The 16,860-nt window shown below is 35.5% G+C and overlaps 1 protein-coding gene across 1 annotated transcript; it reads right to left on the bottom strand.

The window, feature by feature from the left end:
- Positions 1-3,563: 3,563 nt before the first annotated feature.
- LOC118276461 (toll-like receptor 7) lies at positions 3,564-7,927 on the bottom strand. The gene has a single exon (XM_035594787.2). It carries the CDS (start codon positions 7,697-7,699, stop codon positions 3,845-3,847), a length of 3,855 nt encoding a protein of 1,284 aa, XP_035450680.1. The 5' UTR covers positions 7,700-7,927; the 3' UTR covers positions 3,564-3,844.
- Between the last annotated feature and the right edge of the window lie 8,933 nt (positions 7,928-16,860).

Raw genomic sequence — 16,860 nt, 5'->3', positions numbered from 1 at the left:
ATTGTTTGTCATCTTTTATTATTATGGAACAGGAATATAACTAGCATAGTTTTTTTATGTAGTTATAGGTATTATTATTATTTAGTTTACTTTTGTTTTCTTTAAGTGGCTTATTGTCTAGTAATTTTAGTTTAATTATGTATCCTTCTGTATAAATATAGGTTTTTTTCTGTATACTTGCGTAGTTCGTTGTTGTTATCCATCGAATAGTATTCCTGAGCAATTATTAAAACTGTATCACCGAGTCACTTAGTCAGTCACTCGCTCTTGGCTAGGAAAAAAAAAACTCAACAGGTATTTTCAACTTTGTATCTGACCCTGGAATCCAACATAATACTCAGCGGTCATGCTTACTAATATTAAAACAGAGCACAAAATTTTAAACAAAACATTCTAATCTAACTCAGCAAGAAATCAATCAAACAAAAAATGTCACAGAGATTGATGATTCCATTGTGATTGTAGGTATTGATAAAATAACAATTACCGAATAAAAGATCGCGGTCACTTCCCAATGCCTATTTGTCATGCTAATTTACTCACTGAAACCAAACACAGCTAAATTATCGCTAGGACAATCTTCCCAGCCAATAAAAATTAATGGACCTTAAATAGGCCAATGAGGCAGATGGGTGTTGTAGATGTTGCATATTTAAATTGGCCTTGACCAGTCTAAGCTGGTCTTTGTGAACGCTGTTTAGAAGAAACCTCAGTGAATTACGAGATCAGCTTTGATTGGTATTAACAAGAAGTGCTAATTAAGTGAAGGATTTAAATCTTGTATACACTAAATGCTTTATGCAAATAATCTTATTCATATTCAGTATTTGTATTTTATATATACCATTCATCTAGATAATAGGGAAGATAACTAATTTGTATTTTAATGTCCGTCTTGTAGATTATTTTAAATTATTAGACACGTATTTTTGATCTTTGGGAAACAAATACTTTCCAAGATATATTCATTTAAAATATCCCCTGACGTCACTTCTAAGTACATTTTTTACGTAGAAATGACGTATTTGCTCCCGCTCCTAAACTGAAATTGTTAAAAATCTCTTGAAAATGATGGTTAAATAAGTATGATAATGAAATGAATTCATCCACGGATGTCGGTGAAGTCAAAAGACGTTTGTTTGCTTGTCTCAGCTATAAACTTTTTAACAGTCTCTGTTCAAGTTTATTGTTTTAATTTTTTATGGCGTGAAGGGAATAACTTAGTGGGGTGTAAGGATTTTAGTGAGTCATTCTGTCTAAATAAGTTGCGTCTATAAAAGAAAATAGTCCACATTTCAAATAGTATTTGTTCTAAATACAAAATTACAGTAGACTTCGTAATTCATATGGAAGTAATAACATAGCTGAATATGAGGTAGCGAGGTTAAGTTAAGATCAAACTTAGAGTCTATCATTAGCATAGGTAACTGCCAATAGTGGCCACTACATACTACGATAAGCTAATGATAGAGATAACCTTTGTCCTAAATGGAATAAAAAAATATTGTTAACAAAACATTTTGGAACTATTAGCGCTAAGATACATACCCCTTACGGAATACAAAAGATATTAACACGTTAATTGGGTAGATGACTAATTTTTATTTTAATGTCTGTCTTGTAGATTATTTTAAAATATTAGACACGTATTTTTTATTTTCTTACGGAAACAAATACTTTCGAAGATATATCTATTTGAAATATCGCGTGACGTCACTTTAGAGTACGTTTTATACTCAATAGTGACGTAGTTAGCTCCCACTCCTAAACTTTGATTCGTTTTATCTAAGTATTGTTATATTATATGACAAAATAAAAAAATACGTGTCGAATATTTTTTCATTACCTAACTGACGGACTAATTACATTTTTAATTTTCATACCCCGTCATCATCCCTATTGCCACGTAGGTCACCGGTGATCTACGTTAGTGGAGGATTTGTTCTCAACAGTCTTCTGATGTCAGTTAAGGGCTTAACAAAAATTGGAGAACTACTTATCTAAATGTTTATATTTCATCAAGAATAAAACAGTTTCAAAAAATTATAATATAAGAAATATAATTAATCTGATTATGCTCCACTTTCCTTTGAGGTTGTATAAGAAGGTTCTGAATTTAAAATTCCGTCGGTGAGTCCCTACGATTATGATATGGCAGAGATGACCGCCATATTCTCGTCACGTCTGCCAAGCTTTGTCAGATTTGGCCGTAGGTACCTCGCCCCTCTATCTATTGCGTTTTTTAATTTCAAAAGATTTTAGAAATATATTTATAGAGCTGATCTTTTTTTCTCATCAAGTGTTAGAGATTACTAAGGCGTGTTTACTTTTATGATGAAATATTATTAGAAGAAATTCAAAAAATCTCTAAACAACTGTGTTTGGGAGAGTTAGATATGATACCTACCTATTTGTGCTCGACACTTATTTGATAGATTGTACGGTTGGTGCAGTGCCTGTGCTCAACGTGTAGCGGGTTCGATTTCCGCACAGAGCAACTCTTTGTGTGATCCAAAAACAATTGATTTGAGTCTGAGTGTCATATGTATGTGACCATGTATGTTTGTAAAACCATCCACGACACAGGACAAAATCCTCTGGGGGGCAACGGTTTTTAAAAAGAATAGAAAAAGATAAAACTTGATCAAATAATCGAATGTTTAAAAAAAATTACCTATCACGAAATTACATTTCAAAAAGAGTAGCTGCATCTGCGAAATTTTGAACACACAAAGTGCTAAAATCTATATCACCACTGAAACAAACAGTAGACACCTATATATTTCCTACTTTATCGAAAAAACCTTCAGACCTCCACGCACGAAACCTTTTTGGTCGTAATAAGATCGCATTACTGCGTGGCGTGAGCTACCAAAGTTTATACACAAACTATGCCAACTGTACCTAATCCAAATTAACACGCACTTTTGTGTGTACATAATGTTATTTGTATATTTCTGATATCATGAAGTATTTATATTATTTTGATAAACTATTTGGAAGTAGGGCAAGTTTTATGTGGTACTTTATGAACGTTTTCCACACTTGTGTTAGTGAATAGACGACTTTATATTAGAGTGAATAAGGTTAATTATCTTTAAGAAGTCATCTCATAGATCCAGTTAATATTTTAAAAGTTACACTAATTTTGAATGACATATTAAAAAAAATGTTTACTTACTTATAGTTGTTACTGCTGCAAACCTGCTGGAACCACTTTTGTGTTACGATTTATTATTACTTATTGATTTTCTACTTTCTTACAATACAATAAAGATGCATTTTGTGTACCTTTGCTAATTTAAAATAAGATCTGATTAAGAGGTTTGAATGTTTATCAGTCAGTACAAGAGTGATTATTGAATCTCGTTACGAACTTAATAAAACATTTTCACACAACTGAAAAGTGTGTTTGTGTGTGTATGTAGAGTAGTTGTAATAATTATGTTAGTCTGGTATTTACCTAATTATGGTGAGTGTAAACTCAAATATCATTAATTCTAACTGTAATGAAACCATAAACTCTTCAAATGTGTGTTAATTAGGGGAAAAATAAAAAATAGTTTTTATAGCAAAATTATCACAATGGCTTTATTAAAATACATAAATAGTATACTCGTGACTTATATGGACATTTATTTACAATCTATATACAAATTCACATAATAATTTCTACAGCAGTCTTATAGAATGTATTTACACCGACATTATGAAACGCCCTTTGTAACGGCGAGAAATTACAAAAATAGATTAAAATCTTAATTATTTGGTAAAGCGCGCGTTGCGGTAATACAAATATTCACAATGAAGCTTTGACTAAATGGTTTTACATGAGAAGCGAAGACTAGACGAGGTAGGCCTGGCCTGAGGACTGAGTGTCGATTAGTGGTGGAGGAGGGGGCCAGTGCCTGAACTCTCGTCTCCTATTAGGATTGTTTGCACCTAGCTCTAATGACGAGTAATCGGAATCTATAGAAGAGTATATATGATCTGAGGGCGGTCTACCGTTCGGTTCGTACGTTGCAGTAAGAACTTGCTGTGGACGATTTTCCACAAACTCCGGCGTTGTACTAACACCATCCGCCGATCCTCTCATTTTCTCAGTAAAGGAAAACGACCTCATCGTACCGTTCTGCATACCACTCCTCATCGTATAAGAATTGATATTGTTTCTATAAGTAGATGATTTAGATTTATATTTCTGATCCGGCATCGCATAACGCAACTTTTCCCAGAATTTGTTTTGGCCCCATCTTATCCTTGAACTCGTTTTCAAATATGGCCTCAAATCGGGATCGCATTCGGCTTCAGGCAATACGGAGCTTTCTTCTATTATAACTAAGGTATAAATTCGAGGCTTTAAGATTTCGTACAATGCTTGGCGAAACTCGAATCGAGACCATTCTGTTTCGATGAAGTTCCTTGTAAGAACGATGATAATGCGTTTAGATGCTTCCGCAGCCTCTGGTAGTGGTAACGTGCATTGCATGTATGCTACATTATGTTGCGGTATATCTCTGTAGTGTAAACAAAGATGATATGAAGGACTACCATTTTCCAACTCAGCAGCTAACGTTTGAATAACAAAATCGTCGTCTTTAGGACTGTAGCAAACATAAGCATCGTATAATTTATCAGTGTCATCGTACGCTCCAGTGAATGGGAATAATCTTATACCGCAACTTGTATAAAGCCATATGCGAATCGTGTCTCTGAATAAGAAAATCACAAGGATGACTAGCATAATCAACATGAATCCGGATAGCGTTGTCAACATCATGGGCATGTAATTTGAGACCAACATGTTATCTATAACAGAATCTCCCGCGTAGTAGTCACTGCAGATTGTGCCATTCAAGTTTAGTTCTTTCTTTTGTGTGGATTTTGGATCAGTGTTCCAACACCACACATCTGTTAAGTCTACAATCTTAGCGACGTTATCAGATATATACGATGTGAACTTTTGTAAATACCTACATTTGCATGACCACATGTTATTTCCAAGCGTGAGAGCATTCAAGTTTCTGTTAATTGTCAAACTCCATACATTAAAATCAACCAATCTATTGCCATCTATTCTTAATATTTTCAATGAATTCAATGTCAGGAACGTCGAGTTAGCTATATGGCTGATAAAATTGTCTTGTAAGTAAAGCTCGTTAAGCTGTGTCAGATGTTCGAACTCGTAGCCGTTTAAATGCTTTAGTTTATTGTTACCAAGATGCAGCGTAATGAGGGAGGATAAACCAGCGAATGTTCTATTCTGAATGTTTTCTACTTCGCTTGCATTAACATACAGGGATCTCATATTTTTGCGACCGATGAATGCATAATTTTGCAGTTCTTTGAAATCATTACCGTCTAAATACACTTCTGTTGCGTCCATTGGAATTTTCTCGGGTATTTCAATTGCACGTTGGCTAGAACAATCGACCACGTTTTTATTCCATGTCGGATCGTGATAACAGGAGCAATTATTCGGGCACGTCATTTGGCAATCGCATGCTACGTAATCGCAGCAGCGGCATAGAGTGAAACAATGAGTTTCGTATGTGCACAAGAAATCGGTTGACTTTAAGTTGCTTAATGGAACGTGTGTTACGCCTCTAGTGTGTGTCATTTTGCACAATACATTCTCAAGATCCATTATTCTTGGGTGCTGTCTCATAGCAGTCATATTGTTTATCAAAGGCAGCCATTCCATGGAGCAATCACAGTTAAACGGATTTCCTCCGATGTAGAACTCGGGCAGCGACTTGTTCAGGGGAACCGGGGACAACCGGAGGCTGTTGATATCTAAATGAGATATCTCATTTGCGTAAATATCAACTCGAGTGAGATTACGCTTCTCCATAAATGTATTCACTTGGATGCTGTTTATGTGGTTATTGTTTATAAACAGTAACTCCACGCTGTTGGGAATAGCCATAGGCGAAATATCCACAATGCGATTGTGGCTAACGTCTAAAGTTTTTATATGAATTTCGTCTTGGAGTTTGTAATAGTTGCCCAAATGTTCGATAAAGTTTCCGTGAACGTCGAGCCATTTCAAATTAATCGGTATAAAAGCGTAATCAAACCAAACTAAATGGTTCTCCGATAGATTAAGCCAAAGCAAACTCAGTAAGGTTGAAAAAACTCCATTGATGTCTGATATGAAATTGCCGTCTAATCTGATCGCCTCTAACTGTTTATTGTTAACAAAGGTGCCTCTTTCTACGGCTTGAACTTTGTTTTTGGCCAAATTAAGCACCTGGAGGCTTGGCAAATCAGAAAACATACCGACTGTAAGGTTTCCGATTTGATTGTCAATTAATCTCAAACCGGTTAATTGGTCTAAGTTTTTGAAGGAGCCGTTTTTGATATCTAATATTTGATTCTCGCCGAGATCTAAAGTCTTTAATAGAGATAACTCCCAAATTGCTGATGGAACCTCTGTTAACTGGTTTGAACTCAAATCTAACTCTTTGAGGTCGGAACAGTTTTTAAATGCCTTCAGATCTATATTTATAAGTAAGTTATTGTTCAAATTTAATTTACTAAGTACAAACAATCCATTAAATAGGAACTCGTCTATCGTATGTAAGCGATTTTCTGCTAAATTCAATGTATGCAAATTATATAATGGAAGAAAAGTATTCTCTTCAATATAACCTATAGAATTATTTCTTAAATCTAATATTTGCAGGAAGAACAAGTCCTTGAATGTCTTGCCGTCTATTCTCGTCAACGCATTGTTAGATAAGTTCAGAATGACTAAGCGTATAAGGCCAATAAATGTACCACCGTCTATGTGAGCGCTCGAGAGCTGATTATTCGATAAATCTAAGACAAGCAACTGTTCTAATCGGTGGAACACGCCTCTGGCTAGTTCAAATAACAAGTTATTATTCAAATATACCTCTCGCAACTCCTTCGTGCTCGCGAACGTACCCTCTGGTATAAACTGAAGGTTATTATACGAAATATTAAGTATTCGCAGCGAAATAAGCCCATTGAATGTTTCACCTGAAATATCAGTGATATTATTGTGTTGGAGTCTTAATTCTTGAAGCCGCTTCAATCCCGTAATTTCCGATTCCTCGGAAAGCGTCTTAAGTTCATTGTGGCTTAAATCTAGGCTTCGCAGTCCGGAACCACAGCTTTTCCCAAAGCCAAGACGGTCCACACTTTTAATCCTATTATGAGTTAAATTTAGCACTTGCAAATTATCCAACGGGCAGAAGACATCCTGTGGTATCGCCTTCAAATTATTTTCTCCCAGATCGAGTGTTTGCAACTCCCGCAAACCGTTGAAAGTTCCGAGTGAGAGTTCCAAGTTTTTATTCGGACTCCAATCGTAGTTTTTAGATCGAACCGACAACTTTTTCAGTTCTCGTAAGCCTTCGAACGCGTTGCCGGGTATTCTCAAAAGTTTGCAGTTCTCAAGTGATAGTTCAGCAAGCGTTGAAAATCTTTGAAAATAGTTTGCTTCCAGATAACTTTCAAACAGGAGCAGCTGGTTGCATTCTACTGAGAGCCGCTTCGTGTTCTCAGAAGATGCAGATGTCAAACTGGATCCATCAGCGTCTAACGTGCGCACCCGGCACAGGGTGCCTTCGTCACCTTTAGTTAGGCGACTGCAGTTATCCACACCTTTCGGAGCATAAGCCGCATAAACACCCAAAGTCACTAACAAAAGAGTCAGCAATTGAAACATTTTCTACACTCATTTGTCTATACTGATTTAATAAAAACTGTAACTGGAAACGGTCACTGAGTTTAAGTCAATGTAATATCATAGAGACATTGTTAATGTGTCACTTCACAGGTTAATGTTTACGTCGCGGCGCACGTACGTTCGTTGTTGGAGGCGACGCGGACGCGTGCCGTCCTCATCGTGTTTCGTGTGCGACTGGCGAAGCGATCGGTCCGTCAGTTCGGCGAGAGTGGTGGCGTTCATAGCCGCCCCTCTGCGAACTCCCCCCGCACCCTCATCACCCCCACATAGTTACACGTTCCCTCGCATGGCGCCACTTGCGCGCCCGACAGCTCTCGCACAATTATGTAATGTTTTCTTAATCGAGCCACCGCATCGAGTTAAAAAAGGAAACCTGCGCACCGTCTGAGAAATTATGGTAATAGATGCATGAACGTGTCTTTCTTTGAATGACCGATGAGTTATTGAATAGTTTATGAAAGAAATTTTCTACCGACTTCATTCCGATGCGTAATGTGTTCTTTATTATTATTTTATTGTATTAGAGAGTGAGTACATTTGTTGTTCTATGTGAGTTTCAGTGAACTTTGAATGAAACTTGTTACTTTGGGAAAAGTTTTTGACCAACAAAGAGAAGAAACATCAAAGTGACAATCGGGTACAAAGTGCAGGTTACGTTATCGCGGGTAACCCTTAATTCGTTTCACTGTCACTTATTGAATTCCCAGCTCGCATACTTTGGCGAAGATACCCAATAAAGCTTGTTTGGCGTCGCGTGCCCCTACACATATTTTTGTCTAAAGAAACGTACAGAATTTTCAAATAGTGAAGGGCGACCGTTTTCGGGCAACAAATTCCGGTATCTCGTACGGGCTGGAAGAGGTGCGAAGTTGGTAGGAGTTGATAATTTGATTTCCTTGTTCGACACGTAAAGTCGTTTACGGGTCTAACTGGAAGTTAGTTACGTACAGAATACGGCCCGAGTTTGGAGGCAGGCGCCGGGAATAAAGATACCGAAGTTGTTTGTTCTCGATATATTAGCTTTGATACTATTATGAAGTTACAACCTCCGTGCGAGAATGTTAAATCTTAGGGTAGTTTAATGCAGACAGTTCTTCAAATAGCAGTGTAGAATACTAAGAATTACGAGTATAATACGAATGTAAAAGCATTTTTAAGACTAAGAATACTAGTTGCATAAAAGAAAAACTACAAGTTCCTTTATCTAGGTCGCGTTTGACACGACAGCCGCAAGCAAAAACTCCCTGACGTTAAGAGGAAAGTTTTCGAGCTTAAGTGATAAAACACGTTGGAGACATCCTAAAAACACTCCGAGTACTACGATATCCTTATTATTAATGTCTAGCGCCGGCGTATCCTGTATCAAAAGTTCTCCCTGTCGAGAGTTCTTAGCGCTAGCTTGATAAATGACTTCGCCCACTTTTGTGAAAGTTGTTCGTGTATTATTTTTTCTATATCTGGAGGCTGTGTCACAGGCTGGTGTAAGACGTGCCATGACTGCCGATGACGTTTCACTAACGCGACCCGCGTATTATCTCCTCCTGTTATTTGGATCGGTGTCGTTTTTAAAACTTTTTTCTTTGTTTTCTTCCTCGCGAAATATTTTGAGTTGTTTCTAAAGATTTGTTTTGATGTTCGCATTGTTGTCTCGTTTACTTATTTTGTTGTTTACTTTTGTGTTTCATTCATTGATCATTGTTACGTGTTTTGGGGAACATGTACATCATTATAATAAACATCTTATTTACATACATGACAATAACTTCCCATTTGGGATTATCTTAGTAACAGTCTCGGTCGGATCTCACATTATAATAATACAAGGAACTCCTTAATGCGATCAATTAAATAAAGCTGAACAACTTTACTGCGCTATCTTCATCTCAGAACTCACAATAGCAAAATAATCGTTTAGGATTTTATCCGTACCATTAAGAATAACGACTTCTCCTTGCATAATTCAGAGGCAAGTAAATGTAATTAAAATGCACATTATGCGAGGCTTAACAGAGTTTCTTCTTTTGTTATCTCTATGTCGAGAAAACTGTTTGAAAAACCTTTGCTTTTTGTATTGTCTCAGAAGTTTTGAATGTCGTACTTAGTTTTCTGTAAAGGAGAAATTGGGATTTTGATTACTTTGTTATTAGACTAGAGTCGCGAACACATCACTGCTAAACAAAAAAAATGTTAATGTCTTATGACTTGATTAGTAAGGCTACTTTTCCTCCAGATATGTGTGTTACGCTACGTTGTTGTGGATGCATTTGGATTCCACCAGTCATATACATTGATACACATGGCTTAGTACTGGTGAAAATGGAGTCAGCTAAGCTATGGTATTTTATATGGAAAGGTGCGTGCTATAGATGTGTGCTATGGATGGCTTCCCTACTATCAATACATCGCATACTCGAGCTGCGTGTCAAGCACATAGCTAACCTGTGGAAATAGCATAGCTCCATAGCACATCTCTGTTTAAAAATCACCCTAATGTTCTGAGATCTTATTGAACCCTGAAATATCAGAATATAACTTTTTAATCCATGTACTACCATCATAATAAGAACATCAATAGCCGTATCATTACAAACTTGAAACTCTTACCAGAGTCGTAGATCAATCGGCCCGCTCTATATCTTAAACACATTTCGACATAAAATATTATATCGAAACACCAACAGAATACTCTACTGGTACCAAGATTACATTACAAACGTTACATAATAATGTAGAGCACGTTGTTTACAAAGTTACTCGTACAAGTAACTATGTAAGTAGAGGTCGATTCTATGAAGCACCTGTAATGGTGGTTCTAATACGTTTGATACATAGCAACAATATATTTTTGCAGATAACATTATTGATGTCTCATTCGTCAAATGGTCGCAAATATGATACCTGTAGTGAGTGAGATTCCTGGATCATGCTTTTAGTGGTGATTTTGTTAACTGTGTTGGTTATTGAAACTGGCGTAAGGGTGACGCTTCACAAACTTGGTTAGTTAGACCCTATCAGATTATATTTTTTTAATCTAATTATAATTAAATAAATATGAAATTGTATACGTTTTCCTTAATGTCGACAGTGATATTATTTAAATATGGCAAGTAATACTCTTACTTATTTTTCCTCCACCCAAGGGTCAACGTCCTTGAATACAGATAGATATACTTATTTAGCTAGAGAGGTTCGTACCATCCAATTTGTACCCAACACTATCCGAAGTTAAATAGTATCATAGAGCTGTGTGGAGTTGCGTGTCTGTATCTATTCAGAGATCTGCTCTAATCGTCACCTGAGGCCTATTGCAGATACAATCCCATTGGGCGCCGCGACATCGGCCGATAGCGTGTCCTATTCAAATCGCCGAACCGGCTTTATATGAGGACGATGGAGTCAGTATTCAATGCACTGTTTTGGTAGGCAGATGTTGATAAGAGCTACATATAGATAAAATAAATAGTAAATATGCATAGATAGAATAAAAATTCCTGTCAAATTTCGGGATGTTTGCTATGATTTATTTAAGAAAAAACGTGCGTTTACAAACATACAACTTCAGATACACATGACACCGGAACAACAATTTTGTGGATCATACAAAAAGTTGTTCCGTATGGAATCGAACCCGTGACATGTTGCACGGCAGCCAGTTGCTTAGCCACCGCACCAACTGTACAGTCCCAGTTTCAGTACCTACGCTTACTTTCAAACAGTCATATACCATTTTTTTATAATCTCCTTATCAGATTTTAGTTACTATTAGAAGCTTATAAGTAGGTATATTCAATTCTTATTCGATTTTTCTAATGATTTTGTTAGAAACCATATTAAATTAGAAATCAATGACAATGCTATCCATTTCTTTTTGTTAAAGTAAAATGAATTTAATTTTCCAGCCCGGATAGATAGATGAGCATTAATCATCATCATCATCATATCAGCCATAAGACGTCCACTGCTGAACATAGGCCTCCCCCAATATCTTTTAAATATAGAAGATAAGCATTAGGTAGGAACTTATGTTTTTTCTCACAAACAAAACCAAAACAAATGTCACAATATTGTATTAAACTTGTCAGAATAAGTAACTTATGTAGATTCGTTCTTATACTTAGGATTTTATCTCTGGTAAAACGTTTAGATAAGTCTCTTAGGACGGAAGTCTTCAGAAATTTATATTTCAAGGACGTTTAAGAATCTTTTCGTTTGTCTTATTTTCTGTTTTCAAAATTAAAAGTTGGTAGTATCTTTCTTTATCTTTTTGGTTGAATTATTTCAAAAGTTCTATTTACGTTCTGAATTCTTTTTTCGAAACAAGACTATCTTGCTACGTGACTTTTATACTAGACTTGTCAAAAGCCCATACTGTAAAGCTGTAACTATTTTTCGCAGACAAAAAAAAAGAAATTAACAAAACATTCTTCCAAAAAAATGGAATAAAAGCCTAGCCATATAAAACTCAAATCACAGTCGACATCACAATAAAACATGAATACCGAATCCAACACTAAACTGGACAAAGCGGTGAATTTTAGAACTAAATCTGTTTGAATGGGGATTCATTGAGATAGCTATAAAATGTTCTAGTGTTTGATGACGTCACACTTTTTAATCCATGAAAGGGTAAGTAGGTCTCCACTAAGTATACAATATACAATGTAACACTCATTTTTCACAACAGTTAGCCATTATATCTACTACCATTTTCACAACATACCAGACAGGATTTCGAACTCCGGAACTCTGCTTCTATTGGAGAATTTCCGAAAAATAGAAAAAGAATACGAATATATTGCTTAACCCGAGAACCGAACCGAACCGTTGCTACCAACGAGGCAATTCACAGAATGTTCTATTGTTAACAGGTTTCAAAAACTAGGTACAGGTAGGTACTATGGTTCGATCTGTGTACTAGATTTTTTGTGCACCTAATATTTGAACAACCTGGATAAATCTAACAATAGGCCATTGGAATGGGTATGAACCTGAGCTTGATTTGTTTTCTTTTGTAGAAAAAATGTTTGTTTGCAATTCGATCCTTTATAATGAAACTAGCTACATACGTGGTTTCACCCGCTCTGCTCGGTTCCTATTGGTCATAGCGTGATGTTTTATAGCCTTTAACCGATAAATGCACTATCCAACATAATTATTTACGTTGAATCAGTAGTTGCAGAGATCGGCGCGTTCTAACAAACTTTTGAGCTTTATATATTAGTATAGATGACTTTAATGAAATATGGATCATGGAGTACTGAAATTATATCTAGTATGTTAGAACGGCTATATCATCTACGTATTAATCGAATGTGTCTGAAGTAAGCATTGAATTGTTTATAACAAATCTTGTTGTCAATAAATTACAAGTTTGGTAGGTTCTTAAAAAATAATTAGGTAAGTTTCAACTCCTACACCTTAACCTCATAAGTGCCTATATTTATAAAATATAACGTAATATAGGGGCAGACGTGACTAGTTCTCATTAGAAAAACATTCCAACTTATATGAAATCACTAAATAATACACTTCTAATCAGAAAAACCTTTAAGAACATTTTACTCTTTAATACCCTTGAAACCGAAGCTTAACAACAATAGGTATAAGAAATCTTTTCATACCATCTCGACTCCCTTCAACTCACACAATACTCACGTTTGAAAACGCTGAGATTATCACCGAAGATCGGGTCGAAAACAAATAGTAACATGCATTGTTAACCGGTAAGCTCCAAACTGCCTTACATGAGGAAATTAAAGGCTCTGCCGTATTGTAATTGAGTTCTCGCGAAGGATATTAGTTGAAGATTGCTCGTCTACTCGGGTTCTCGCTTCAATCACCTCGAATAGTTCCAATAGTTCCAATCCGGGGCGTTGATTAAACGGAACCGGTTCACTGGGACAGCTTAGTGTGTCAATCGGTACAGTGACTTTATGTGTGTGTACCTGCTCATTTGGGGCAGGGATGATTTCTTAATTAGATTTTTTATATCTTTATTGGTGCGAATGGTCAGAGTACATACTCTATACTGCAGTATGTCGCATCCTTGTTGACTTATCTATACATATAATAAAATCGTAGAAAAGTGCTGTCTGTACATTGAAAATAAAAATAAAAAAAATAGCAGGGGTTATTGTTATGTCGATGTCGAACCCAAAAATGTAATTAACTTTTTTTTGTCTGTTTGTCTGTTTGTCTGTTTGTCTGTTTGTCTGTTCGTCTGTGCGCGCTAATCTCAGAAACGGCTGATCCGAGTTGGATGCGGTTTTCACGAATATATTGTGGGATGCTTAAATTTACATTTAGTGTTTGTTTCATGTCAATCGGTTCATAAATAAAAAAGTTATGTCAAATTAAAGAATCACGTCGAGCATTCTATGCTTATACCATTAATCTCCGCAACTATTTGACGGATTTGGTTGAAATTTGGTACAGATATAGTTTAGAACCTTAGAAAGGACATAGATATATTTTTATTTCAAAAATCAAAAAATAAAAATAAGAAATAAATTATTTATAAATAATTCTATGTCGATCGTTACACGACTTCGGTTCATGTTATTGTTTTAATTCATCGAAAAAAAGTAAATAAATAGTAAAAAGGTATGAAAAAAATAATATCAATATAATAAAACATTTAGTACAAAGAAAATGCTCTAACGGAGTATAGATAATTCTATGTCGATCGTTACACGACTTCGGTTCATGTTATTGTTTAAATTCATCGAAAAAAAGTAAATAAATAGTAAAAAGGTATGAAAAAAATAATATCAATATAATTAAACTTTTAGTACAAAGAAAATGCCCGAACGGAGTATAAATAAATAATCCAAGTTGTCTTTATCCTCGATAGATGGCGTTGGGATCGAAATAGATCGCGCTATGGTTTCGTTACATTCATTTGGTTGGGTATCGGCCGAGCGCTTCGGTACTATCGTAGAAAAAGTGTATTATCAGTCGTATGATTATATTATTTGTCTGTAGTGGTCCTGCTGTTTCGTATATTCTAAATTGGTTTCGTTGTATTTGTCAATTAATAAGTTTATTTGTTGGGTTTTCCTGGTTTTTTGGTTAAACTATTTAACGTAGGTTTAGTTTGATATCGATTATTAGTAGTTACTGTAGTTAGTTTTTTTAATAAAATTGTAAGTCTAATTTATAAATTAATTAGATTAGATTTAAGTCGTTTCTTTTAAATTATTTAGTTTAAGCTTGGTTATTATAGCATAGAGGATAGGTTGTAATATAGTTTCTTTTTTAATTGTTATAAATTCGTAATTCGTAGCTTTCTTTAGTTTTAAGTTAGTTTAAGTCCGTTTTTAAACTATTTTTTCAATGCCCTAAGTGAGTATACATCTATTAAATTCAAACGCAGAGCTCATTATGTTGATTTTTGAAGAGTTCCCTGGAATATCTTCCACATCTCATTTTTGAAGAGATCCCGCGAGATCGGGAACTATGTGGTTAAAACCAAAAATTTGCCGGAAGTCACTATTCCACGCGAACGAAGTCGCGGGCAAAAGCTAGTTTCTACAATATGTTTTATTGCACACATAGAATCAGACAGCTTCGTTGGTCGAGTGGTCTGGCGATTGCGACTGCCAGGCAAAGGATCTCGGTTTCGACTCCCTGGTTGGGCAAAGTATTACTAAACATTTTTCGGTTTTTTCGAAAAATTCCCGACATTGTACCCGAACAGAGCCCGAAATTGTACCCAGTATAAGGCAATAGGCTCACTCCCTATTATTACATAGGACTTATAACACAAATGGTGTGGCATTATATGCCGTAATGCGCACCTCTGCATACTTCTTGGGGGATAAATAGCGTGACGGTATTTTTTTAACATAGAATCAGGTCTAGAGCTCATTATATAAGCAGATAGTCCTTCTACAACCATACCATTCATATGAATAGACGTACTACGTCTGCTTAGTAAGAGATACAAATCCTTCTAGATTTCTCTCAAGCAAAATCTATTTCTATTTAATCATAGTCAACAGTAATATATGATTGAATAACATAAACAAATATTTCATTAATGCTTCTCTTTGCCAAGTCTCGTAGCTCTGTATTAAATATTGACTCAAAGGTTATTTAGCTCGTTCGACATGATACATCATTAAAACTTTGTAGGTAAGTTATCAACATCACTTTTGGTACCGACGTTTTATTTGCTAAGGGAATTTATTTCCTCATTAAGATCTTAATAGTTAACATGTGGGGCTAAAATGTTGCTAGTATTCTGTTTTGTGTCGAAATATAGTAATTTTAATAAACAAATGAAAATATAACACGATATGAAGTATTTCCTACAGGTATTATACCTAGGATTACAATTTAATCCTAATTACCTAGGATTGCAATTTAATCCTAAAATCGAACCAAATAATTCTGTATGAATAAAAAAATAAATTGGGCAGCCGTAACTGCCTAACATGAACGAATATTTTTTTCTGTTTTTCAATACAATCAATGATGATATGTAGTGCTTTCTAATTTTAGCATTCATTAATTAATAATCAATCAATATAATTCCAGAGGCATTTTACCGGCCCAAACACTGAATAAAGTTCGCTGTAAGCAAACGGCGTATCTGATAGATATTATTTGCTTACAATTTTCACTGATACCTGAGTGTTTGAGTTGTCACCGCCACAGCGTAGTGTTTGAAGTTAATTATGGTAATGGACTGCAACGCAAACAGGTCTAGGAACGGTCTACGTAGACCGGGTATTTGAGTTTCGGCGTTTGTCGAAAGCAGCATTTTAGTGTTGTGAATAGAATCTGACTGTTGAATGTCGACTAAGATTTACGGTAAGTTACTTGGGTATTTGCATAAATCTTACTTCAATTTGTTGTCGCTTTGCTTGATGAAATGTTGGACGAGTGACGGGGATGAAGGAAAATATAACTGAATACATTTTATAACTACGCCTTTACTGTTGGTAGGTTTTTGTTACCCGACTGCGCCAGAAGGAGAGTTATGTTTTTCGAGAGTATGTATACTGGGTGTAAGGAAAACGCTCTCGAAGCCAAAAGACTTTTGCTTTATTATACGAACACAGTTTAATAACAATAACCATTCACCAAATGGTTAATGTATTAGTGATTTAGTATTTTTCAAAACCGCAATGTAC

Source organism: Spodoptera frugiperda, chromosome 31 (assembly GCF_023101765.2).
Source record: "Spodoptera frugiperda isolate SF20-4 chromosome 31, AGI-APGP_CSIRO_Sfru_2.0, whole genome shotgun sequence".
NCBI lineage: Eukaryota > Metazoa > Arthropoda > Insecta > Lepidoptera > Noctuidae > Spodoptera > Spodoptera frugiperda.
Note: the sequence above shows the minus strand (reverse complement) of the source record. Positions and strands in the feature narration are given on the sequence as shown.

Bases quoted from the DNA above. Each gene is read 5' to 3' on its own strand.
- LOC118276461 (XM_035594787.2), bottom strand. From the start codon at position 7,699: ATGTTTCAATTGCTGACTCTTTTGTTAGTGACTTTGGGTGTTTATGCG.